The following is a 25,075-nucleotide window of genomic DNA, read 5'->3' on the forward strand; positions in this document are numbered from 1 at the left end:
AGATCCAGGAACAACATTCAAAATCTCATCTTGGTCTCAAGACGTCTCTCACCATTAATATGACATTTCTATAACAAATGTTTTTGCTTTTAAAAGTCTTTCTAGGATTGTTCAGTTTCATCAAACTTAAACACATTTTTGTTTATCAAATGGCCACCCCCACCCCCACCCCCCAGAGTCCTTGGCTTATCAGGAAAAGTCTTGATAGCCTGTATCTGTATACCTATTTACAAAAAGATATGTGGACAACATGTCCCATTCAAACCTCTGTGTATTCATAGCTATGTGCACACAATTGATACTTAATGTTTGAATTATTTCAAATACAGAAAATATTCTTTTCTGACTGGCCTCAGGGTGCTGAGAGATCACCTGCTGCTCTGTGCATATATTCACTTTTCACTTAGATGTTTGGTTATGGTGTTGAAATGTTATAATATTTTGTTCAGCAAGCAGCCTGACACCATAAAGATAAGCTACTTATCTAATATGCACTTTTTCCTCCAGAGAGATAATATTTACATGTAAACTCGAGGAGCTTTTAGTAAAGGCATTGCCATTTTGTTTTTTTGTCATCTTGCTTTTACTGCAGCTTTAAAAACATCAGTGATATCAGTATTTGTTATGAGTTTGGAGTGAGTCTGCCTTTGTGTGCAGCTGTGCAGCTCTTAAAGAGAATAAATGTGCAGATGTTGCTTTAAGCTGTCAGAAACCAGCTGCACACAGCTGTAGCACATTGTTTGGTCAAGTGACCTTTTCCTAAGCTCAGTAATACCTTTATTCTTACCGTTACCAGATTACAGTGATCTGCTCTTTAGGAAAGCACCCGAGCACCACCTAAAGAAACTTGTGTACTGGGTCTTCATATTTGTTTTATTCCAGGCTGGAAGTCTTGAACACGACCGTTCTGTCTGCAGCTCCTGTGGATGTCGCTTTACGTCTGCCGGCTTTCTCGCTGCTTGTTTTTCCTCTTATCTGTATAAAATCCATCATCAGTACTGTGACTCTCACAAAACTTTAATGACCGTTCCCAGAGTTGGAATAGAATTAGGAGAATAAGGCTTGTAAATATGCTCTCCTTTCCCTGTAATGATCTACAGTTTGAGCTGAAATGATCAGATCTGGTTACTCCAGGTTAAAGTGAAATTTATATTGATTTTAGAGGGCTGGGTAAATGGTTTGTTTGGACAGTGTGATTGCTGTTGAAGTTGCTCCTGTTCTTGATATGTTAATGCATATCATGTGGAGGTTGTGTCCTCACTTGTACGGTCTTATATTTGTGTGATGTTTATAACTGTCGCTGCCCTCTTGTCCAGGTCACTCTTGAAAATGAGACTTTGACCTTCAATAATAAAGGATATATTTGTATTTTAGTTAGAGGCAGCTTTAAAATAATGAATTTATGAACAGTAAGTTGCTTTTCAGCTTTATACCGAGACAATGCTCTCCTTATAATGCCAAAATAAGTGGAGCTCTGACTCCTGTACCTCCTGACAGAATCTGCATTATGCCCCTAACTTCCTATGAATTTCTAATTATAATAGTTCTGTATCTTTAGTTTCTGTATTTATACCTGAAGAGACTTTTTTCCATCGGACACACGTCAAAGAAATCCTCCCATTCTGACTGAAAAGCTACTACTGCAGCAGTTATTTTTAACTTGCGGGTATAACTGATACATCTTTATATTTATCTTTTCTTTCCTCCCCCATACCATACTGATAATTTCCTATTGCAGAGTGCATGTTAACATCCTGATCGAGTCATAGTACGTTATGATGTCAGATTATTAAAAAAACTAGAAACAGTCAGACGGTACGATTTCAGCAGTAAGGCAATGACATGTCCCTGTATTTAAAACCACAATAACATTGCTGCTCCAGATGACCTGAGAGGATGGTGTGACTGTAAGGACAGCAGTCAGGTTATGTAAGCTGTAAACAAAGAAAATGAGACCACCTTTGAAGGAAAAGCGGAGCTGAGTCAGTCACAAGCAGCCAGAGGCGGGGTTCTTGTATCCTTTATCCTTTCCTCTGAATGATGATATCACCTCCAGCCAATGGGAGTGAGCTCATGGTCTGATGATGTCATGTGAGCCCAATCAGAGGAGGGTTGTGTGCATCACTGCAGTGGGCTTCAGAGGGCATGCACATGAACAGCTGTGCCCTTGTCCTCTTCATCAACGCCTCCTTTTATTGACCCACTTATATTGTTGCGCTGGATATTAATGATTTTTAATGTTCACCCAACCAGTGACAGTTAGGGAGTTTTTTGTTTGTTTGTTTTTAATAGTGAAAGCAAATAATGACAATAAATTGATTCTGATTCTGAAATGTTTGTGGAGTTTAAATAGAAAGGAAAATATTTAGTTTAATGATGTTTGGTGACTCCTAAATTAGGGGCGCAGAGGTTTGAAGATTCAGCGTTATCACAGCATGTGCAGTGTTTCCCAAAGATTCATCGTTTATTTACAGCTGGAATGTGTTGCTATTGAATTAATATCAAATCGAAGGATAAAATCAGCAGCTCATACACCGTGGCGCCACGCGTGGTTAGTCACATGGATGTTGTGCCCATGTATAAGTCAACCTTAGATTGAGAAAACGGGTCTACATGGGAAAACATCCCCTGTAATATTGTAATGTGTTCACTGATGTGAACTAACAGCCAGAAAAACAGCAGCTTGGCTTCTCTGAAGAGAACGTGCTTTTCTTAGATTACAGATGTGACACGTAGTAATCAGCTGGTCGAGATGAATAAATAAATAAATGGAAAGAAAATGTAATAATACTAAAAATAAAACAAAGATTAAGATAAAAGGAATTGAAAGGAGCCAGTTGAGGTGGCTCGGGCATCTGATCAGGATGCCTCCTGGCCGCCTCTTGGGTGAGGTGTTCCGGGCATGTCCCACCGGGAGGAGGCCCCGTGGTAGACCCAGGACACGCTGGGGAGATTATATCTCTCGGCTGGCCTGGGAATGCCTTGGGGTCCCTCCGCATGAGCTGGAGGAGGTGGCTGGGGAGAGGGAAGCCTGGGCTTCTCTGCTTAGGCTTCTGCCCCCGTGACCCGGCCCCAGATAATTGGAAGAGAATGGATGGATGGAAGATAAAAGGAATTAGGAAAACATAAAATAAAATATAACACTAAAAATAAGAAATATGATAAAAATCACAAAATAAAACACAATAAATAGAAATACAAAAAAATAACAAAATAAAAATTAGAAAAATTTAATAAGTAAATAAATAAAAGTAATTTTAGATAAAATGTAATATTAAAAATAAACTACTGATAACTAATAAAGTTTGTGGAAAATATAAAGTTACAAAATATACAACATATTGTGTGTCTTTTATACACTGATGAACCACAGTGTATCTCATACCTTTACAATAACTTCAGTTATTTGTTTGTTTTTATCATTTCTTTGTAGATTTTGTTGTTGTTGTTTGTATTTTATATATTAGAGCCTGGCTTTGCAGTACAAGGTCAGTCACGCCAGCGTTCACCTCTGCTGGCATGACTCATGCTGTGACTGCACTCTCATTTCAAGCCTCTAAGTCCTGAATATTTTCCACATACCACTGAAAGTGTGACTATAGCTGTAATAAGAATCAGGTGGAAATCAGGTGTTTAGCTCTACAGATATGTGGAAAGCTCTTCTCACTCGTCTTTGCATGTTCAGGTGTTGCTTTACAGAGGACAAAGTCTGCTGTATGAATGTTTTATGTTCAGGGTAATCGGTACAAGGGCACACTCCGGCAGCTTCATGGGTTTAGGTTCGTGCTCATTCTGAGACCAAACAAAAAATCATACTAACACTGACGTGGTTGCAAATGATGTTTAGCCCAATCGTGCCAGCACCATCACTCAGTGTATGGTATTAAGTGATTATTACACATGACCTGTGTGAGCACAGCTCTCCTGAATCACATTGTGTGCATTTATTGGGTATGTGTTGCTGTTTTCAGGAATTGTTTTAGAGTTGCTCAGTTTTACTGGTCAGGATCTCGTGTCCACTGTCATTAGAAATCAAGGAGACTGTTAATCGACTTTTGGAAGTAAAAGAACCTTAAAATCTCAGTGTAGAGACAAAGCTTTGCTTCTGTAACTTAAATTGTATATATTAAAACAGGAAAGGGGAGGAAAACTGTCATTCTTAAGTGTGCTGCTTGATTGCTGATGATTTATATATCTTAATGTGTATGTGTCATCATATGAAGTAATGGATGTGTCATTGTTCTAATATTTCTCTGAAAATGTACTTTAGATGCTTTTTTTAAAATGGATTTTGGACATGTCAGACTCTTTTTTTTTATATGCTTTTGTGTGATTTCTTTTATTGTGTTAAAGGATGAAAATTAGTCTATATGGCTAAATCTGGTATTTTAACACTATGGGAATATTGCTTAATTTGAACTCCCACTTCTTTTAATACGATCAACAAACAGTTGCAGTTATGTACACTTATTGCCCAGCAGATTTACAGTATAAGCATGACTACATAAAGTATTGTTATGGTTTTCCAGGGACTGTTTGGGGGATTTTAAGGCTGCCTGCTGATCACAGACAGTATAAAATCTGACTGTAGCCACTGTGAGGCATGGTAGGCTTCACTTTCCAGACCCAGAAGTGACGTCTGTGTTTTGTACTGTCTGTGTTGCTATCTTAGCTACTGGCATAACTTTGCCCTTTTGCCGTTAGCATAGCCTCAGCCACTGTGATCCTATGTCTCCATTTGTGTTGATGTTTTGGGCTTCTTGTTCACTTGGAGCAGATATTTAAAGACATGCATATTGAATTCATAATTCTGAATCCACCCTGAATGTCAGCTGGATGGAGGGCTTAATGTAGTATGTAGGTTAAGTGCTCTATGAATGAGGCTTGTAGTCTAAAGTGCTTTGAGTGGTCAGTAAGAAGAGCGCTGTATAAACTCAACAAAAATATAAACACACAAACCCAAAAGGTTAAGTTAAAATGACCTATCTCCTAACATGCCCATACACTCCAGGAGGAACGGGGACCACATCCCGCAGGCCACTATTGACAATCTGTTAATGTCTATACGCCGCAAATGCGTGACGCCAATGGTGGACTCACTCGGTACTGAGTGCTGTGAACTCTGATTGCTGACCACACTGTGTTTACTTTGTGATATACAATAGGACTGTTGCATAAAGCTCTGAAACACTGGTTGCTATTGAAGCCTGAAATGATACTGGGTGTATACACAAATTATTATTTGCTTATACATTGTTGATTGGTTGTGAGATGAACTAGAGAAACTGTTTTGTGTGTTTATATTTTTGTTGAGTGTAAATGCCAGTTCATACGTTTTGCAGCTTGACTGCCAGTCTGTTACCCATAGCTGCAGCCTAGCTATAACTGTTTGTCTCTGCAGTGTAATGGGGTAAATACTGCATGCTTGTCCTCAATGAAATGGAGTATAATCATGGTGCAGAAACCTCAGCAGAGAGGACTGTGACGTTTATCTGCTACCATACCTTCAAACCACAGCTTCCATAGCTCACCTGAGCTTGCTCAGACTGTGGAGGCCCTGATAGACTTTTAATTATTACATGTAACAAATCAGATGCTGTGCTCTAAACCACAGAGGGCAGGACTGCGTCAGAGAAAAGAAATAACAGTATTCTGATAGGGAGGAAAATGCTGAACATTGGCCCTGATAATCGAACTATCCCTACTTTTAACCTGCTTTTGTTAATAAGCTTTTACTGTCATATATTTGTTTTACAACACTGTAACCCCAGATTCTGATGTTTGGAGTGAGTTGCTCTTTTTTGCCTGCTCTTTTAAGATGCATTTGTTTGGCCTTTCTCATTGGCCACTTGATGCATGAAATTCTCTGACACGAGTATGAGCCATCATGGGTGAACCTAAGGAAAGCAGATTATACAGAGGGAGACAGAATAGTGGAGATGTGGGCCTGGCTCAGGCCAGTGTGGATTATGATGTGGACTGTAATCCACAGGGATGGATACAGACTGAGGGTTAAAGGATTGGGTGGGCTCTGGACTTTGGCCAGGTAGACTCACCACAGGGAGACATGGCCTCTTTGTCAGATCTTGACATGTTGTGGACATTTTTTTTAAATTCCTACAAGATACTGTACTTACTGTACACTTAAACACATTTCTGCAGGTATTAATGCTGCAGCTAGAGTTGATTTTAATTACTTTATATAATGCTGGGTAGCTTTATCTATAATAACAGAGCATTATATTTTAATTTAATTTATATATTAAAATTTAAAAAATAAATGGTATTGAGTATAAAGTACTGTGTTTGGATCCAAAATAAACTGCAGCAGAAGTAGAAAGGAGTCCTATTTAGTGAGGACCTTGCCACCTTTGGATGCCACTGACACTGACCCTCCCACCAGTGCCTTTGGACTAGAGTACTGTTAATCTTACAGCTCCCATTGGAACAGCATTGATAGGACCAATGGTGGAATGACATTTGATCAAATATTTTACTGAATTACAGTTTTTAATGCACTTCTACTTAAAGTATCTACATGTTTCCTGCTGCTTTTTACTTCTACTCCACTATATTTTGGATGCAATTGTTGTCCTTTATACTTTGTACCATTTTATTTTGAAGCTTAATTTATTATTTTGAAGTTTTTAAAAAGTATCTGGTGGTATATAAATAATTAAAATCATCTCCAGCTTCAACATTAAAGTGATACTGTATCCAAATTCAGAGGAAGAATCTCAATACTTTCAACATCTGACTTGTAAATTAAAAAACAAACTTGCAAATCCTAATTTTTAGTCAAAGATTATTACACATCATTGCAATTTCAAGCTTAAGTTGAAAATAAAGAGGTGAGAAGTAAAGTGGTATCTTTTTTTTTTTTAATTATTCTTTTTTCATTTCCGTTGTGTTTTGTGTGCTTTTGCAACATTTTTCTATTTAGTGGTGTTTTCTTAAGTTGCGGTGCGTTTGACCTTTCAAGGCCACCGTAGATTTTCCTTTAATATCATCCGTAATAGTCCACCAGTTTTCTGCTGTGTATTTATTGCTGATACTCTGATTGCATGGGCCCATGTCGTGCCGTGCCGCTCTCCTCCCGGAAACACCCCTGCCCTCTTCATTAGAATCGGCTCACCAGGACTGTTTTCATCCTTAACGATGCCCTCAGTTTAGAAAACACACAGAGAAAACACGCACACACACCCATGAAGCCTCCTCCCTTCCTCACTCCTCCTCCTCCTCCTGCTCTTCCTTCCCCCACCCTCCCCCTATAGTTGCAAAGGGATTACGGATGGACGCAGACACGGCAGCCCGTTACCGGGTCTTGCGGTCAGCATAGGGAGTATCGGTGTCTGTCCGGTACCGGCGAGGTGCAGGGGCGTTTGCCCCGATGGGAAGTTAATATCGGACTTATTAAAGGAAACGAGGCAAAAGAAGCGCTCATATAAACCCTCAAAGCGTCCGTCTGCTTCATCTGCACACAGAGCAGGAGCACCGGTGCCATATTCCTGCTACGAGTGTTTGTGACCATCAGCTGGATCCCAAACGCCTCATGACATGTTCGAGTAAGTGACATAAGCGGCGGTGTGTGTGATGATGATGAATGGCTGCTGTGCAATGCTCCGCTTTATTCTCTCACATGAGTCGCATCCTGCAGAGCCCGCTGATAGCGCGGGGGTGCAGCAACAGCCTGCTGATAGCTGCCTGCTTCATCCCGAAGGTCCCCCACCCTTCCATCCACCCAGCTTCCCGGACCTCAGCCTCCATCCTGGGCGCAGGCTGCTGCTGCTTTAGCTGATAATGTCTGCGTTTGTTTCCCCTTTCGTTTGGACTTTGCTTTGCTGTCGGGTTAATGGCTCGTAAACGAGCTCAGCGGTGCTAGCTGCACATTAGCTGATCATCTGTGGGATTTAATGGGTGACAGGATAGAGGACAATGTTTAAGCTAATCCCTCCTGCTGGGGTACAAGCCCTGCCCAGGTTTTTACTTTTTTTCCCTTCTCTCTCTCTTTTTTCTTGTCACGTCTCACGTTTAAATTTGACTGCCATTTATTTCCCAATTATTTCATATAATTTTAGTTCATTTTAATGCACTAATTTCCAGCCAGAAGCACCCAGACCTCCTAAGCCATTTTAATAAGTGATTTAATAACTGAGTTTTTGCTTGTCACTGTATGTTTTTATTTTTAATATCTGTTGCATATTTAAAATAATATAAGGAGCTCAATAGAGAGTGATTTATTTATATAGATAAATACACATATTTTATAAATAAACTATTATATTGTATATTCCCTTATACCAAACTTAACTTGGTATAAATTTAAATGTTTCACATAATGTAACCCCAGAACACTAAAGTCCATTTTGACGATATTTCATTGCAGCAACTCAGAATAGTACTCAGTAGTTTGTATGGCCCCCACAGGCTTGTGTGCATGCCTGACAATGTTGGTGGAAAAAAAGAAATTAGATTAACTGACTTGTCTAAAACTAAGAAGCATTCAGATACCAAATTAAATATGAGGACTGTTTAGACAGCTTTTGAGACTGTCCATTAAATGAAGACATCTGAAACCATTAACTACAGACAACAAAGAAAAAAAAGATCTTAAATATGATATAAAAATTCATTACTGCAAAAGATGTTCACGTATTATTAAAAATATGACAAGTTAACGTCCAAAATGCGACTGAAAAGTGTGGCACATTGTGCTGTACTGGGTCTGCCCCTGGGCCTCACCCAGTAGGACATCCCCAGAACACCTCACCCAGGAGGCATCCTAGTCAAATGCCCAAACCACCTCAGCTGTTTCCCTTTGCTGTGGAGGAGAAGCTTCTCTAATCTGAGCCCCTCCTTTTTGTGTCCTTCCATGGATATGCCTCCCCAGACCATCACTGACCCACCACCAAACCGGTCATGCTGAGCGACGTTACAGGCAGCATAACATTCTCCACGGCTTCTCCATGCTCTTTCATGTCTGTCACATGTGCTCAGCGTGAACCTGCCCTCATCTGTGAAAAGCACAGGTTGCCAGTGGTGGACCTGCCAATTCTGGTGTTCTATGGCAAATGCCAATCAGCCTCCACTGTGCCGAGCAGTGAGCACAGGGCCCGTTAGAGAACGTCTGGCCTCTCAAGCCACAATCATGAAGTCACCAGTGGCTTGCTGGAGGTCATTTTGTAGAGATCTGGCAGTGCTGAGCCTGTACCTCCTTGCACAAAGGAGCAGATACCAGTCCTGCTGATGGGTTAAGGACCTTCTACGGCCCTGTCCAGCTCTCCTAGAGTAACTGCCTGTCTCCTGGAATCTCTTAAGTGCTCTTCAGATTGTGCTGGGAGACACAGCAAACCTTCCAGCAATGGCACGTATTGATGCGCCATCCTGGAGGAGTTGGACTGTCTGTGCAGCCTCTGTAGGGTCCAGGTATCACCTTATGCTACCAGTAGTGACACTGACCCTAGCCAAAGGCAAAACTAGTGAAAAAATGGAAAAGATGAGGAGGGAAAATGTCAATGGCCTTCACCTGCAAAATCATCATTCTCTTATATGATTTATTGACCAAAATGGTCTAATATTTAATTGGAAATCGATCCATAACATTCACGTACACAGTGAACAAATAAATGTTTGACATTTACAACAAAGTGTAAAGTATTACTGCCTTCAGCAGTGATGTGGTAATTGGTTAAAGTAACAGATCCTTTATATGTCAGACTACTGATAATACAGAAATTACAGTACATACCATATTTTTGGGGGGAGACAGGAATTTTCTAGTATATCCTCACATGAGTACAGAAGCCCTTCACCATTAAAAAGTAGTCTTACAAAGACGATGGCCTTAAGGAGGCACAGATTTCCTCATGTTCTTTGAGCCAAAACATCCTTTTAGAAGCAAGTTAGTGCCACTGAGCATCCATCTTGGGCGCTTATTGGGGTACTTATTTTGAAGCATTAGCCTGATGAACTCTAATTTGAGTCGTCACTAAAACACAATACAAACAGCATGTTTGGAATCATCAGTCACATTTGATTTAAAGGAAAAATGCTTATAGTTTGCTGACTTTGCCCCAAAGTGAGTTTTAAAAAGCCTTTTTTTTTTTTCGTCCCTTTGGAAGTTGTAATAGTATGGCCAGCTTCACTGTTACTGAACCCTTCTGCAGATTTCAGTTCAGGGTTCTTCAGTCTCATCTCTCTCTCTTAGACATAAATTCAGCAAGTATTCAAATTTGAATGACTCAGTTAATATGAACTACTTTACACAGGAGTCAGTGTGACCTTGGCTGGTTTTACCCTGTGCATACAGGGTTGTGTCTGGCTCTAAATGGGGATTTTGGAGGCTGAATATGCACGTAAACATGATTAAACTTACAGTAAAGGCCATAAGACCATTTGCATCAGTTGACTGCATTTCCTGTTAGTTGTGAACATTTTGTTAAAAACATCCATTATTATGAAACTCCTGTTAGTACTACTAGCTGAAAAAAATTATGATGATGAAAAATGGTGATTAGTTTCTTTGAGACTCATTAAAATCCCTGTTTTACAGATAGCATTCATTTATCCCCAGAGGGAAAATCCCTCTGCCTAGGTCTTCTGTTATTTGGGATTTTTTTTTTAACTCAAGAAGAATAGACATTTTTGCTTCTCAGCTGATCAGATATGATGTGAAAACCTGTTGACTTCTTGGCTAACAGACTCACTTCCTTTACTGTATGTAACGATCATTCTTACTGGCCGCCTTAGTCACCCTCAAGGTCCGATTCTTTGACAGGAAAAACCCTCAACTAATATTAAGAGAGGAAATAAGTTATGTTGCGAGGGTTTATGTGAAACCAGGTGGTAGTGCTTGTTGTTAAATATGGTGAGGGTTGCCTACATCACAGAGAGATGTGAAAAATTCCAGCATTGGTTTCTTTTTACACTCGAGCTGCTGGCAGATTTAAGCCGGGGTTGTAAAACACATGCTGACACAGATTCACATCATTCAGTGTCCTCGCACTCGACCGGCTGGGTGGCTGCACAGCAAGCCTATTTAGAGCCCCCGCTGCCCTGTGTATGTTACCTCAAGATTGCTTAATGCTGCTTGACATAATGCTGCTGTGATTAGCATCGCTGCTAATATTTCAAGGATTATTTCCCTGTAAAAACAAACCTGTTGATTTCTATGGGTGACTCCTTTAGCTTCACTTCTCCTTGTGGTTCCTTTTTGGAGGTGAGATTATTCTGACTAACCTCCTTTTCCGGTTTCCACTCCAGCTCCTGTCACTGACAACTGTCACAGAGTTTAAGCTGAGCCCCCCCACCCCTTGTCCCACAGCATACAACCACTCACAAACAAGGACAGGTCTGCTGGTGGCAGAGCAGTGTATTTTATAAAACGGAAAACTGTAATATTTTAAATATCTGAAGAAGTTAGTTACATAATACAGCCTATTTTACAGTATGTACAGCAGGCTTCCATATATAAACTTGCTTAGCAGGACAAATACAGCAGGAGGAAAGTTCCTCCTATATTATAGGTTTCTTATTGATCCTTGTTAGGGAAAAACAAAGACTTCAGGCTTCTTGGGGTTTTCAGGGTTTTTCTGCCCACTGCACACAAAGGAGCTGTACTCGTGTCTGCAGAGACTGAATAAACTGAAAGCAATTTTGTGCATGTTACCTACAGTTTCTTTGCTTTTCAGTAAACTCCACTAACATACCGCAAAACCTTTATTAGACATTTTCATACAATCTGACAAATCAAAACTTGCCTCTGGTTCAGATCCTGAACGCTGTTACAGCAGGCAGTTTCTCAGAAGGGATGTTTGGTATCCAGGTGCCTCCTCAGCTTGCTCGGCACCATATTTTGCATTTGGTAACTCTTCCCAACAATCTGCACACTGGGGTAAGGTAGCACTTACAAATCAAGGAACTAAAAAATTATATACCATGATCATGTCATGACATGATTATGTTCAACCTAAACATGCATTTCAGCAAGGAAGCCTTTATCAGAGTTAAGCAGATTTCATAGGAACAGCACCTGTTTTCTAATTGGTTTCTCCCAACAGCAAACTTCCACCTGGTGAGAATGGAATATTCCACCTGTGAAATCTTCAATCTTGGACCAAGTGTGGGAGTCCGAAAGGGTGTCTGCCTGTGAAGACATTGTTTCAGTCTGCAGGGTTTGTCAGATTAGAATACAAATGTCATAAGCAGCAAGTAGTAATTTTAAGAGCTTATAAAAAGCATTTTAGCCGGGACGTTTAGTGGTCTGTAACTTATCCAGAAAGCTTCTCTTTGGTTATGTTTCCTCTATATGTCACTTTTTTTGTATGGAAAGAAGGATGTGATCAGTGCCAAAGGCTTGTAATGTGGATGGTTACTGCTATGAATATGCATGTGACATATTCCAGTTCTGCTAATGTATTTTTGTTCTTTTGATTTAAAAAAACCTTTTCAGCAGACACTCTGGCATATAGATGAGGTTTTACAGTTAATGAAGTTAATGTTGACTCCTTTGCAGACAAAACTAAATCAGCCAAGCTAACATCCCCTTACTGACAGTAAAGGGATTGTATGGATATTATAATAATATTATTGTGAAATCCTTTGGCTGCTATAGTGTGTGATAATCTAGTGTATCAGCCCTAAGGCCTGAAATAAATTCTGCATACTGTAGCTGTGTGTCTGTGTGTGTTTTGGAAGACAGGAATATCTCTAAGCTGACTAATGGTGAATGTGGTGGCTGTTTTACTCATATGGTGAATATTGTATGCTGTGTGGCATTAATTTAGAAAGCTAATGACCTAAATTGTGTAATGCAAATATGTCAGCAGGAGTAGGGTAATCCTGATTTAGGACAGTGGATTTTTCACTTTTGTATTTTTTTTTTTAATGCTGCTTTTCTTCTCCTTGCACTTTAAAAGTAGGTGAATTTGTACCACAAGTGTTTTATATGAGATCTAAAATACAGTAAATTTCTGATTTAATTTTTCTCACTATTAAATAAAACCAAATGAAATGGGAGAGAAGCGAGTGGTGTTACATGTGTGAAAGTTGCTGCTGTTATTGACAACACTGCTCTCAGTTGACCTTTTTTATTTGTTGTCCTCGTCTGAATGCACGTCTTTCTTTTCATTTGTTCACTTGAAGAACTGAATCAGACACAAACTGAAACACGTCATCTCTGTAGTTCTGGCCTGGTGGTGTTTAATTCGTGGCTCTTGCGTTTCGTAGTTGCACTTCTTGATTGGATGGTCTTAACACCCTTTACTAACTGGATTTGAATGCCCTCTCTGTCTGCTGTACCAGTCGAAATGAGTTTAGCTGATGACTCTGGCCTTACATGTCCCCTCTTTGGTCCTCAGTCGGCACTTTGTGATGGCACGTTATTATCAAATGGGAAACGCCTGCAGCTTTTTTCAGAGCATGACATTAAAGACTTACAGGGCAAACTCCAGCAATGAAATATGAAAGAGCTTCCTCTCTTCTCCCCTGAGCTAACTGTTTTTTTTTTGTTTTGTTTTTTTTTTTTCCCCTGCCTTTTTTATCTCCAGTACGGCCAGTAACTCTCCACGCAGCACCCCCGGCAGCTCTCCTTCCCTGCGGCGCAGGGTCCTTGGAGGAGGCAGGGCCAGTGAGAATGAGGGTGGAGGAGAGAAAAGCAGTGCTGGAGGTGGAGGAGGAGGTGGTTCAGATGGTGCACTGCCCTCCATACCCTCTGCCTCCTCCCTCTCATCTGCATACCCAATCGCCTCTCGCCACTTCAGCCGCAATGCCAAGGTAACTGAAAATACCTGCTAAGGTAAATCATAGACTGTATGCAAAAGCCACTGTGATGTCATCCATTTCTAAGGTGAAGCTGAGCATTTTCACCATCATCATCTTGGTGTTTTGAAACTGGATTAACAACTTGTAATGATAGACATTTTGTTAGCCAATAACCCTCTTTTCTCACTCTAATAATGATGATAATTCAAAAAATGAACTTCATATTTAATTTAAGATGACCTCAAACTACTGACACAGCCCCTTACGTCATCAGGGTATTTAGGGTATAAGTATTTGAGCAAGTGAGAAGTAGCGTCATTTTCCCATAGACTTCTATAACTGCAGGTTTCTGTGCAACCAAAGCAGCTGCTTCTTTGCTGAGCATTAAATTAAACTTTAAGGCTTGGACACTGTGTCCATCTTTTGCAAAGTTTGCTGAAAGAATGCAATCAGAAGTTAATAAACCCTTTGCATTTGCACCTGCATCAGTCCACAAAATTTGGTCTGATCTTCTAATCAACTTCAACTTATAATTGTTATGGCTTTATTAAACACACTGATTAATATGCTGAGCTGTTCCCCTCCTTATAAACCCAGCTTGCCTCATGGTGAACTGACGTGAGACCGTTTTGTAAGTTAAATATGTCTGTCTCAATCTGGACCTTCACAAATCTCAATCCAGTCAATCTTATCAGTTCCAGGTCTTCATAAACCTTTTGCTCTCCCAGTTGCAGCCATGCAAAAACCAAACTAAACAGACAGGCACACCTTCACTGTACCTGCAGGCTGAGAAACTACACAACAGAACGCAACAAGAAGGAAGGCTGATACTGAAAGCAGACAGTTAAAGGTGGGATACTGAAACACCCACATCTTTACTGAGTGTAAAGAGAGAGTTGGGTATCCATCTGCCATGAGACCATTTCTGTTTTCAAAGGGCCATACACCAGGAAAGATAAGGAGTCATAGTCAGGGAGCAGAGGCTTCAGAACAGAGCTGAGGAAAGGTGTGCATGTTTCTGAAAGTGATGGACCTGAAAAGGCAAGTCTTATTTTTGTGGCATACAGCTTCTCTGTATGATAAAAGGCCTTTAAATAAAGTTCCCACACAGCTGTCATGTTCAGGCCTGTGACGTTAAGTCTGAGACAAGTTAGATTTGTTGTTGTGCAGAATGTACAGTATGTGTGGTTTAATTAAATGCTCCATGCCGGCAGTAGCTGCCATATTCAGGCTGGTGAAACTGTTTGAGTAACCTCCTTATTTTAAATCCTATAAAGGCTAATACATTTTTGTGGATGCACTTGTGCATGAAAAAGCTAAATGAGGCTTTGTGACTAAATTAAACATGTCTGTTAAACTGTATATTTGGTCCTTGAGTTGATTCTCATTCTTTAGTGAAACTGAATCTGACACCTCTGTTTAAAAAAATGAGGGAATACAAAGTTTTCTAAAGATCAGTTGCTGTGAACTTCACCACTATCACAGCATATTTCACACCTTAGGACCATAGTGAGGATACAAAAGCATTCCCAAAGACGTGTGTTCATCTGGTCACAATAAGACAAACTGCCTCCACGTGGAACAACGTCAGGATTGGTGCTGTGCTCCTTAGCAGAGGGCATCCTGCAGGTACAAAGAGTACACACTGCAGTAACGCAAGGCAACTTACAACTACAACTTAAATTACAGCACAATATACATCAATATGCAGTAAAACACTTGTAAATAAAATAAAACCACAGTCATCAATCACACCTTTTAAAGTCCAACTCCCAAACAGTTTATAAGGGACAGACTGTTCAGGCGTCATGTTATCAATAAACTTCTAACGTCCTGAACATTGCAAAAGGACCGTTTGTTCCTCGCCACATGCCATCAGGGAGCATCCAGTAGTGTTAACTGTACGTTAGGAAAATGTTGAATACGATCCACAATCAGACACCTTATTCTTCCACAGGAGAGGTCATAGAGTACAGCCAGATTCCCTCTACCCCTTCCTAATTTGCCAAATTGCGCATACTTGATTCCTCTCCATGTCTCCTCGCATCTTAGCCCCTCCCTCCAGAGATGCGAGTGGAGGAGGAGACACAAGGAGAGATGGATAGAGGCAGCAGGCATTTAACAAAATGAGACATCCTCAGCAGTTTTGTTATAGCGCAGCTACAGCTGTATATTATGATCTCATAACATGCTGTTGGAATGTTTTATATTCAGGGCTACTTGTAATTAAAGTAAGTAATAATTTTTTTTTTTTTAAATACACAAACTGTGAAGAACAGAAAGTTTGCTTGTCTTAAATCAATGAAACAGCTCATGCATAGAAAGGACTAGTTGTTTGAAAAGTCCTCCTCCCAGCATAGTTTGTATATTCCAGCTATGTGCCACCCCACTTATACGCTGCAGGTAAAAACACATCTGACAAAGGATTCACCTGTGCGTCCTCAGTTATGTCGACTCCGGCAAGCTGCCTCTGTCTTCCAAATACATGATGCGATGTCGTTCCACATGCTGTACAGACTTTAATTTCCAGGTCAGACAGGAGGACAGAGGAGATGAGGAGGCACTAATCAGAGAAATGAAAAAGCCTTCAGGGTGCAGTTTGGGAGTGCTAGCACTGCTGCGCCGTTGCTGGCACTCGTCTCAGAGCTGCAGGCCTCCTTGATTTTAGGCTTGCAGTATCATTGTTGAGGACTGTAGCACTGAAACAGCTGCTTCTTCAAAATCCTTTTACAATAATAGATTAAAAAAAAAAAAAAGTTTAAGTCCAAGATCCCCCATTGACTCCTGACTAGTCTGGGCTGTTCCATATAAAACCAGTTAAATTTGCTCCCACCTGATCCCGTCAAAATCAACAGAGTTTGTTGTAAATACCCTCAATAATATGAAAGTAACATCTTGTGTAGCTTAATTAAGTTTTCTCAGTTATGATCCCTCGAAGTACACAGGGGCCACATATCGAGGTCAAAATTAAACTTTGGCTTGACCATAGATCAGATCAGATTAAGATCTGGGGATTTTCTGGACAGTGATCCAAAAGGTTCATTTGATGATCTCCAAGCAACGTAGTTATGACCTTTTCCTTGGGACATGGTGCTTCGCTGAAAGAAGTTGGTCATTCACTGCTAAGAGAAACAGATCACCATCAATCAGGATTGAAGCTGATATCAGCATGCCACGGAGAATTGCAGAAGTCATGAAGAAGGGCTTGATTTATATGCCAAAAAGATCTTATGAAGCTTATGAAATGCTTATTGTTTTTCATTATATGAAAGAAACATGTAAAAATAAAAAAAATGGTGCCACTGCTCAGACTGTTGGCTGTGAGTGGAGTTTTCAGATTTAGAGTCGTAGTTTTCCTTGGTTTGAATATATGTTTGTAATTTAGGCTCTGACAGAATATCTTTCAGTGATTTATGTTCATTCTTACCCAACTGAGATGAGACAAGAAGTGCCTGATGGAGGGTGCTGTCAGTGTGTTCAATACGGTCACGAAAAGTACAACTGATTACACGTTGTTGAAATTGGATTTGGATAAAGATCTGATCGTGTTTTTATAAGTAAGAGCAGAAATTCCAAAGTGCTGCAGAGGTCTTGTGGTGCTCCTCAAAGATTCAAGTCTGTCATCATGACTTTGTGAAATTTGAGTCAAAACAACATTTAGTAACAAGTTAATAAACATTTTTACGTGACTCCACCAATCAGCTGTGTTTCTGCCAGACGGTGTCTAAGTTTGATTGAATAAGCTTGTGTTGCATCATGATCTTCAGTGCATTCACAGCAGACAATAGGTCGGTGTAAATGTTTTTTTTTTTTTTTTTTTTTTATTTATCTTTCATTTTCAACATGTCAGCTCTTCCAGTGTTGACTTGTTCTTTCGGGAGACTGTAAAACGTTAGTGTGTTTGCCCTGTGTAAATTTACCTAATGGCACATGCAGCCTGAGGGCTTTTGCTTCAGCTCGTATTCACTGCAGGCTCGTTGATGTGAAAGGAGCAGCTTGTTACAGTGAAGATGGTTTATTGCAGCTGCACAGCGACACTAGTCTTTTTTTAAAATGGGGAAGTGGTGAAAGTTTGGGCATCCCTTTAAAACTACACAATCTCAGTGTTGCATAAAACAGGCATGAACTGTGCTGTTTCTGGGATGTTTGAGTACTAAATGTTTTCTTTTTCTTTTCTTTTTTTTCTTTGCAGAAAATGCAGAGCTGGTACAATGTAAGTGCACAACTCCTTTAACATTTTTTTTTCTGCTTTTACTTCCAGTATGTGAAATTAGTTGACAGTAAACCGTTGATCACTGGTTTAGTGTGGTATTTACTGTTTTTCTTGTTTAACCGAACCAAAGTTTCACCCAAGCTGTGACCTGCTAAGCCGGGTGGTTGAGGTAGAATACCATGTTCTCTTTTCTCTTTCCTGTCCTCATCTGCAGGTTCTCAGCCCCACATACAAACAGCGCAACGAAGATTTTCGTAAAATCTTTAAGAAACTTCCTGACTCAGAGCGCCTTATAGTGGGTGAGTGACACATGTGACAGATGATAAGCTGCAGCTGCACCACCGTCCTAGTACATGAGAAGATAGCAGTTATAACTGATGCAAGCTATAATTATTTTATACATGTCCTAAGTATTTTATTTCTTTTCTCCAGTTTGCTTATAACCGCTTTCATTCATCTATATGTTAGTGCAAGTTCACAAACCCAATCAGAAAGGACATGAAAATTTAATGACTCTTAAATGTACAGTACAAGCTGGTGGTTTGCTGCTGCAAAGGTGACAAAATGTGCTGAAAAACATTTGGGATGTTTGTAAATGGAGAGAAAATTAGCATCTCCAAGTCTGGGGCCATGGTTCCTAGCCAGAAAAGGGTGGAGTACCCACCTTTTTGGTGGGGGAGTTCTAGATGTGTCCTGGGTTCTTTTATTCACAGGTAAGGCAAGAGGGATGCAAGAGGTTGATATACAGATACTGTAGGGTCTGTTTGTTGTGGTAAAGAGAGCACTGAGCACAAAGATGAAGCCGTGGGTAATGAGTGAAAGACCACAGATGAAAGCAGCAGAAATCCACTTCCTCTGGGGGCTATCTGGACTCAGCCTCAGAGAGAGGGTGAGGAGTTTGGTTTGAGCTCAGTGTAGAGCTGCTGCCTCACACTGAAAGAAGCAAGTTGAGGTGGTTTGGGCATCAGACTGGGATACATGTTGGATGCCTCCTCCTTGGTGAGGCAGGTGTTTCCAGATTGGAAGAGGCCCCAAGGCAGACCCAGCACACACACTGGAGAGATTATGTCTCTTGGTTGGCTCGGGAACACACAAGCTGAGGGAGGTGGCCCGGTGGGAGGTGGGGTGTGGAATTCTCTTTATATGTTGCCCTTGTGAACCAGACCCAGATAAGGAGCAGATGTTGGATGTATGATTAATGGCAATTAAAAGTTTAATCCTGCATTAAATCAGTAAAGCAACAATGTTACACAGGTATAAATAAAGGGGCTGTTGAGGTGCAATTTATGGTTCTGCATTGGTTTCTATTTGATCAGCTCTTTGGCTACTCTTGAGAGAGAGACTATCCAGATTCAGCATACGGAGACACACATGAACACAGTTCATATAGCCAGCAGCACACAGCCCTGGCAGTTAACAGTTTGTAGGTTGAACACCAATTGGTTCAAAAGTTTGCTGGAACAGAAAGGAAGTGACACAAGTTCACCACAAAGAGGAAGACTGCGATTAAAACCATCAAAGATCAAAAAGCGCAGCATGAGAAGCACAAACGGTGGCAGTGAAGTGAAACAGAGTTTCACTTCACTACAAAGAATTCTTTGTCTTCTATGGCTTCTGTCTTCTCTGAAGGACAAACAGTATGAGAAACATAAACAGGAGTAGCCCACATTGCTGAATATTGCTGAGTGTTCCAAATACTTTTGTCACCCCAGGTGTTAATACACACACAGACGTAGGTTTGCAAAGCTCTGATTTGCACTTTGGACAAACAAAGCATTACTATGCCAGACGCTTCAGTCTTTGAGTCTTGTTTGCTGCTGCTGCTGCTGCTGCATTATCAACTCCTGCTTTTTTCACTGACCACCAGACATGAGCCTGTTGTACTGTGGGCTCTCCACATGATAAATGAGCACCATTCCTAAAAGACAAGCAATGTCATCTGTGCAATCATTTTGTGGCAGGTATAAAATAGCACTTTCTCTTCTCTTCTCAGACTACTCCTGTGCTCTGCAGAAGGATATTCTCCTGCAGGGACGCCTTTATCTGTCAGAGAATTGGCTCTGTTTCTACAGCAACATCTTCCGTTGGGAAACCACTGTAAGCGACACTGTGTACACACTGACACATGCGCAGTCAAACACACGCCTTCTGTAATCTGGTTAATATCACACCTGCAATCTGATAAGAATTGATTTGTTTCCAGACCAATAAAGATGTCTTCTGTGAGATAAGAGATGTGCACGCTGTAAATCTCTCTCTCTTCTCTGCTTGTGCATTCAGATCACCATCCAGCTGAAAGATGTTACCTCTATGACCAAGGAGAAAACTGCCAAGCTCATCCCGAACGCCATCCAGATCAGCACTGACAATGAGAAGGTCAGAGACACGTAGTAAAAGACAGACTTTGGTTTATGTGTGCAGCAGCTAAACTGCTGCTGTTGAAAGCTTGGATAGTGTCAGCTGTTGATACGGTTTACTTCAAACTGCTAGAGAAGCATTATGAAACGAGCTGACTCGACTCCATCTCCACCGACCGTGACAAGACAAACAGAGGGAAACCATTCATCAAACCCACTCTCACGTTTTTATTCTCTCTCCCTTTTTTCTTCCTTCCCTTCTTCCTGTTCCATTCATATTCATCCTCTCAGCATTTCTTCACATCTTTCGGCGCAAGGGATCGCAGCTTCATGATGATTTTCCGCCTGTGGCAGAATGCACTGCTGGACAAGGTACGGCCTCCTCTCCCACCCTCCCACCGGTTTATGCCGCTGAGTGTTGTCGCGCAGCCAGTAGTTAGCATCTCAGAATAGAACAGGGAGTCTAAGCAGCGGACGGCCATAAATACAGGGCTGAGAGCACAGTTTAAATTACTGTTATCTGCTGACTTTTCTGCTCTGAGTGTGTGTGCAGAAACAGAGCTTAGTATTAACTCACATGGAAAAGAAAATAATGGTTGCTACTGTTTCTCCTGCAAAAACTGGTAGATTTGAAGAATAGTTATTGATGGTAAACTAAATTTGCTTTATTGCTAATGTGCTTGATTAACTCAAAGAACAGCTAAATATTCAGTCGTCTCTCTCTCTCTGTCTGGACCTCTGGTTCGATAAGGAGTGCTCACAAGATCGTCCAGAATGAATGGGCCTCTTTGAAGCTTTAGTCCAAAAACGTACATTTCTTGGGGTAAAATGTTTTTCTTCTGGCAGTTTTCACAGTGTTTTCAATGCAGAGGTCTGAGAAAATAGATACGGTGTCTTTTGTTTTAGATTTTCAGTGGCAGTAGAAAACCTTTGTATGAGTATTTGCTGTGTCACAGCATCCCAAACTGCTTTACAGCACGCAAACAGCGGCTTCCTGATAGGATCACCTTAAACCACCACAACCAGCTGCTTCTTGTCCATAAATGGAAGTTTCTGTTGGGGTTTAACTACATTTATAGCACATAGTTATTGTTTAGAATGAATTCCTGTTATAAATCCTTAACAGAGCATGGAGTTTGGCCTAGGTGAAGACACTTTTCCACACACGCCTGTCATACAGTTGCTGTGGCCAAACTGCGCCAATCCCCTCCTCCTGCTCAGCTTTTCATGTTATGCTTCATTTAAAACCTGGAAATGGGGATGCACCAGTTTATTAATTCTGTGCCACTACTTATGTTAAAATAAGAAATCTGGCCGTCAGCCAACACCATGCTGCTGTTTTATTTTCTCATTTTCCCCTTTTGTTACAGGGAAAAGAATAAATCGTCTTTAAAACAGGAAAATGATGTTTTAATAGTTCATCCCGCAATTTTTGATCATGTAACCACAAAGAATCACTGTATCACTGGTGTGATGCAGACAATAAATGTAGGCCACTGATAGCTTATTTGCTGGCAACAGAGCCAGGAACAGCTGATATGACTGTATCTCTAGTAGGAATAAAAGTTGGATTGGATCTATGTATTTATGTCAGAATATCACTGCCTAATTATCTTTAGCTGATTGGCCCTTAATCTCGCTGACCTTTCAAACAGCAGCAGTATTGACACATCCCGATCATCGCTCGAGGAGTCTGCTTTTATTTAAGCTCCTCGTGGCTGCAGCTGTTTTTACTGTGGTGTGCGCTCTCACAAGCACTCACAAGCATTTGCGCATCTTGTTTGTTTTCTTGCGATTTAATCTGGATATTTGTGACTTGAAACAGATGGAAAAATGAGGTGGCTGCTGCTGGCCACAGAGTTGGAGAAAGGGGTTTTGCCCTCTGGAGCAACACGCTGGTCACATGACTTAAATTGTGACAGCACAAAACTTTCAAAATCTTACAGCAAGGGGAAAAAAGTGGTTTCATTTATTCTCATATTTTCTCTGAAGTAAGCTCTAGTGTGATAATTTTATCATAACTGTGGTGTTCTACAAATAAACAGCAGCTGAAATTCAAGGTGCATTAAGAATCAATAAAAACTCTCATAGTCTGCTGCACAGTGAACAGAGGCATCCCAGACTAATGAATGCACATCAATATATTTTGGCTGTCACACAAATCACCACCTGCAGCAACTGTTTCTACACTTACCGTCCAACAAGTCAAAGAGCTGCCGTGTGAAACATGCAGCAGCATGTGAGGTTAAATATGTGTAACTCAGCTGGATCCTGAACTGAAGAAGTAAGAGTTGTGTGCTTGTTTTGGCAGTCTCTGTCCCCCAAAGAGCTGTGGCACATTGTGCACCAGTGTTACGGCACCGAGCTGGGCCTCACGAGCGAAGATGACGACTACGTCTCCCCCACTGCTGAACACATGAACGGCCTACTGTGAGTGTCCATAAATAACGACATAATATGGTTGTAAATTTGCCTTTTATTTGAGTCTCACCTCTTTGAAACCCAAGTAGCTTCTGGGCATTTTTATTCCTCCTGCCACATTTTTACTGCTCATTTTTCACTGCAAAGTAAAGCCCCGCCCCTCAGTAGAAATGAAACAACCATGGCTCAAAGGAGACTTCTTTTTTTTTTTTCAGCAGAGGTATAATGTTTTTCATTTTATAAAACATGTCTTTTAAATCCAGTGGTGGTTTGCTGGGTTCAGATAACTGATGTATTTGTACATTCCCCACTCTAATAAAAATACACAATATAAATCATTGTCAGTGTGATTTAAGTGCTGGTTATATGTATAATTAATTAGTTTGTGTTGCAAAAGGAGATTGGCAGATGCTGTAATAGTTATTTAATTGTGGTTATTAGCTTAAATAGAAGAAGCTGTAAAATACATGCTTATTAGATTTGGAAATGCAGCCATAGTCAACATTTATACATGCATACATGTAGCTTCAGGGGTCAGTGTGCTGCGTTTCTGACCAAACAAGAAGACTCTGCGTTGTTCTCTAACAGACATTTTGCTCTTTCTCTCACTGTAACTTTGCTCTCGCTCTCACTCACTCTCCAGGCCAGGAGAGGAGTCGGGGTCGGTCACAGACCTGTTAGACCTCAGCTCAGTATCTGTTCCCTCCACGGGCAGCTCTCCACCTCCTCTGGTACCCTGCGGTCCAGCCAGTTCTCCTTCAGCTGCCAGCCTCAGCGGATCCTCTCCACCTTCGTCCGCCTCTTGTCTGCCCGTAGAGGTGCCCTCCTCATCGGGAAGCAGGCTCAGCTCTGAGCCCCTCGAACCCAGCCCACCCAGCTCACACAGCTCCCTGACATCCACCACTCCCACCATCGCCTCCGTCTCAGTCTCCGCCCTGGCCTCTGCTGCTGCCTCTTTTGTGAGTGTTCTTCACATTTAGCTACGTACTTGTTATCTACCATTTCCAGATCCAAACATTCCTTCAGTCCTCAAAATCGAACAGAAACTGAGACCCCTGAGAGTTTAAACGATTGTACCTTTGCTGCTGTACCTTTGGACTTAAATGGAGGGAAAACTAAATGCCTGCGATGCTTGGAGTGCTGCTGAAGCAGGGACAGTTGATCTGTGCTCTGCGCGTTGAAACTGAATCTTTTGAATCTGTAGTTGTGAATATATTTGATATCAGCTGACGCTAAAGGCAGGTTGGCTGATGACATTTTGTAAACAAAAATGTAAACAAAACTCAGGTATCAAATGGTGCCTCGTGTGCTCTGGCTTTAGTGTGTGTGTGTGTGTGAGTTTTGTAAAGCACTGACTTAAATATCAGCAAAACAACAAAAATGAAAAAGTCATATTTGGCCTGCAGGATTCACAGCAGCATAAGATGCTTTTAGGGTAACGGGTACCAGGTTAACTTCATTCTGTTTATTTGTTCTAAAGTCTCAGCAAATCCAATCATACAAATTTATGTAACTGGATCCCACTTCTAAAAACCGATTAATGGGACAGGATTAACGCGATGCAGCAGATTAACATCCTGTTTTTGATTGGCATCTCACATTGCCTGTTTTGAGTTGTAATTTTTTTTTTTTTTAAATTTCATTTATTTTATCAAACTACTTTCAATGTATCTATGTTGTATATTTTATTCTATTTTTTTAATTATTTGCTAATCAGATTTTTGCCTTTATTCAGTTTTATGACATTTGTTCTTCAGTCTTCTGTGGAGCACTTTGAACGGCTCTAGCTTGCACAAGCATAGCTATACAAATAAAGTTTGATTGATCTGTCATATTTGCAGTAGGCTAGAGGGCAGTTAACAAGGCCAGTATTGGCTGATAGCGACAGTTGCCTGATAAGTGTGTGAATTTCTGATGATGACCAAAGTAAATAATTAGTTTCAAACCATTTATTGTGCTTTTATGGAAGGGAGAGAATTGCATCTACACTTCTGAGCACGTTCAGGAGAAAAAGACTTAAGTGATTTTGATAATATTGCTAGGCAACAAACAGTTGGTGGGAAATATGTGTGCAGTTGCTCTGCTCGGCTCTGTCCAATCAGCTCAAAAGCAGCTGCTGTGGTTGTTTTCCCTACAGCCTTTATCTCGATGCTGACAGACCAAACTCGGTGAATAAACGGAGCGCTGTGTCAACGCTGTGCCGGTTTCACATTAATTGGATGGCTACGGTGGTATGCCTGCCCAGGCCGCATCAGCACGAGGCCAGCCTCGCTGTGAGGCCTCTGAAGTCATATGACAATGGGGTGATCTCCCTGCAAACCCC

At 40.9% G+C, this 25,075-nt stretch overlaps 1 protein-coding gene across 4 annotated transcripts in view; it reads left to right on the forward strand.

Annotated features, from left to right (window-relative positions):
- gramd1a (GRAM domain containing 1A) overlaps positions 1–25,075 on the forward strand; it is a 50,677-nt gene that overhangs the window by 7,700 nt on the left and 17,902 nt on the right. For 3 of the 4 annotated variants that reach the window (XM_030750243.1, XM_030750244.1, XM_030750246.1), the window contains 8 exons: positions 13,548–13,773; positions 17,954–17,974; positions 18,189–18,273; positions 19,968–20,071; positions 20,255–20,350; positions 20,623–20,703; positions 22,643–22,761; positions 23,396–23,711. In XM_030750243.1, the coding sequence (XP_030606103.1) occupies positions 13,548–13,773; positions 17,954–17,974; positions 18,189–18,273; positions 19,968–20,071; positions 20,255–20,350; positions 20,623–20,703; positions 22,643–22,761; positions 23,396–23,711 (1,048 nt within the window). Of the gene's footprint in view, positions 1–7,259; positions 7,566–13,547; positions 13,774–17,953; positions 17,975–18,188; positions 18,274–19,967; positions 20,072–20,254; positions 20,351–20,622; positions 20,704–22,642; positions 22,762–23,395; positions 23,712–25,075 lie in introns of those variants that run through there. The other variant, XM_030750247.1, reaches the window with a different exon arrangement.

The sequence above is a fragment of the Archocentrus centrarchus genome, chromosome 16 (genome assembly GCF_007364275.1).
Source record: "Archocentrus centrarchus isolate MPI-CPG fArcCen1 chromosome 16, fArcCen1, whole genome shotgun sequence".
In the NCBI taxonomy this organism is placed as follows: domain Eukaryota; kingdom Metazoa; phylum Chordata; class Actinopteri; order Cichliformes; family Cichlidae; genus Archocentrus; species Archocentrus centrarchus.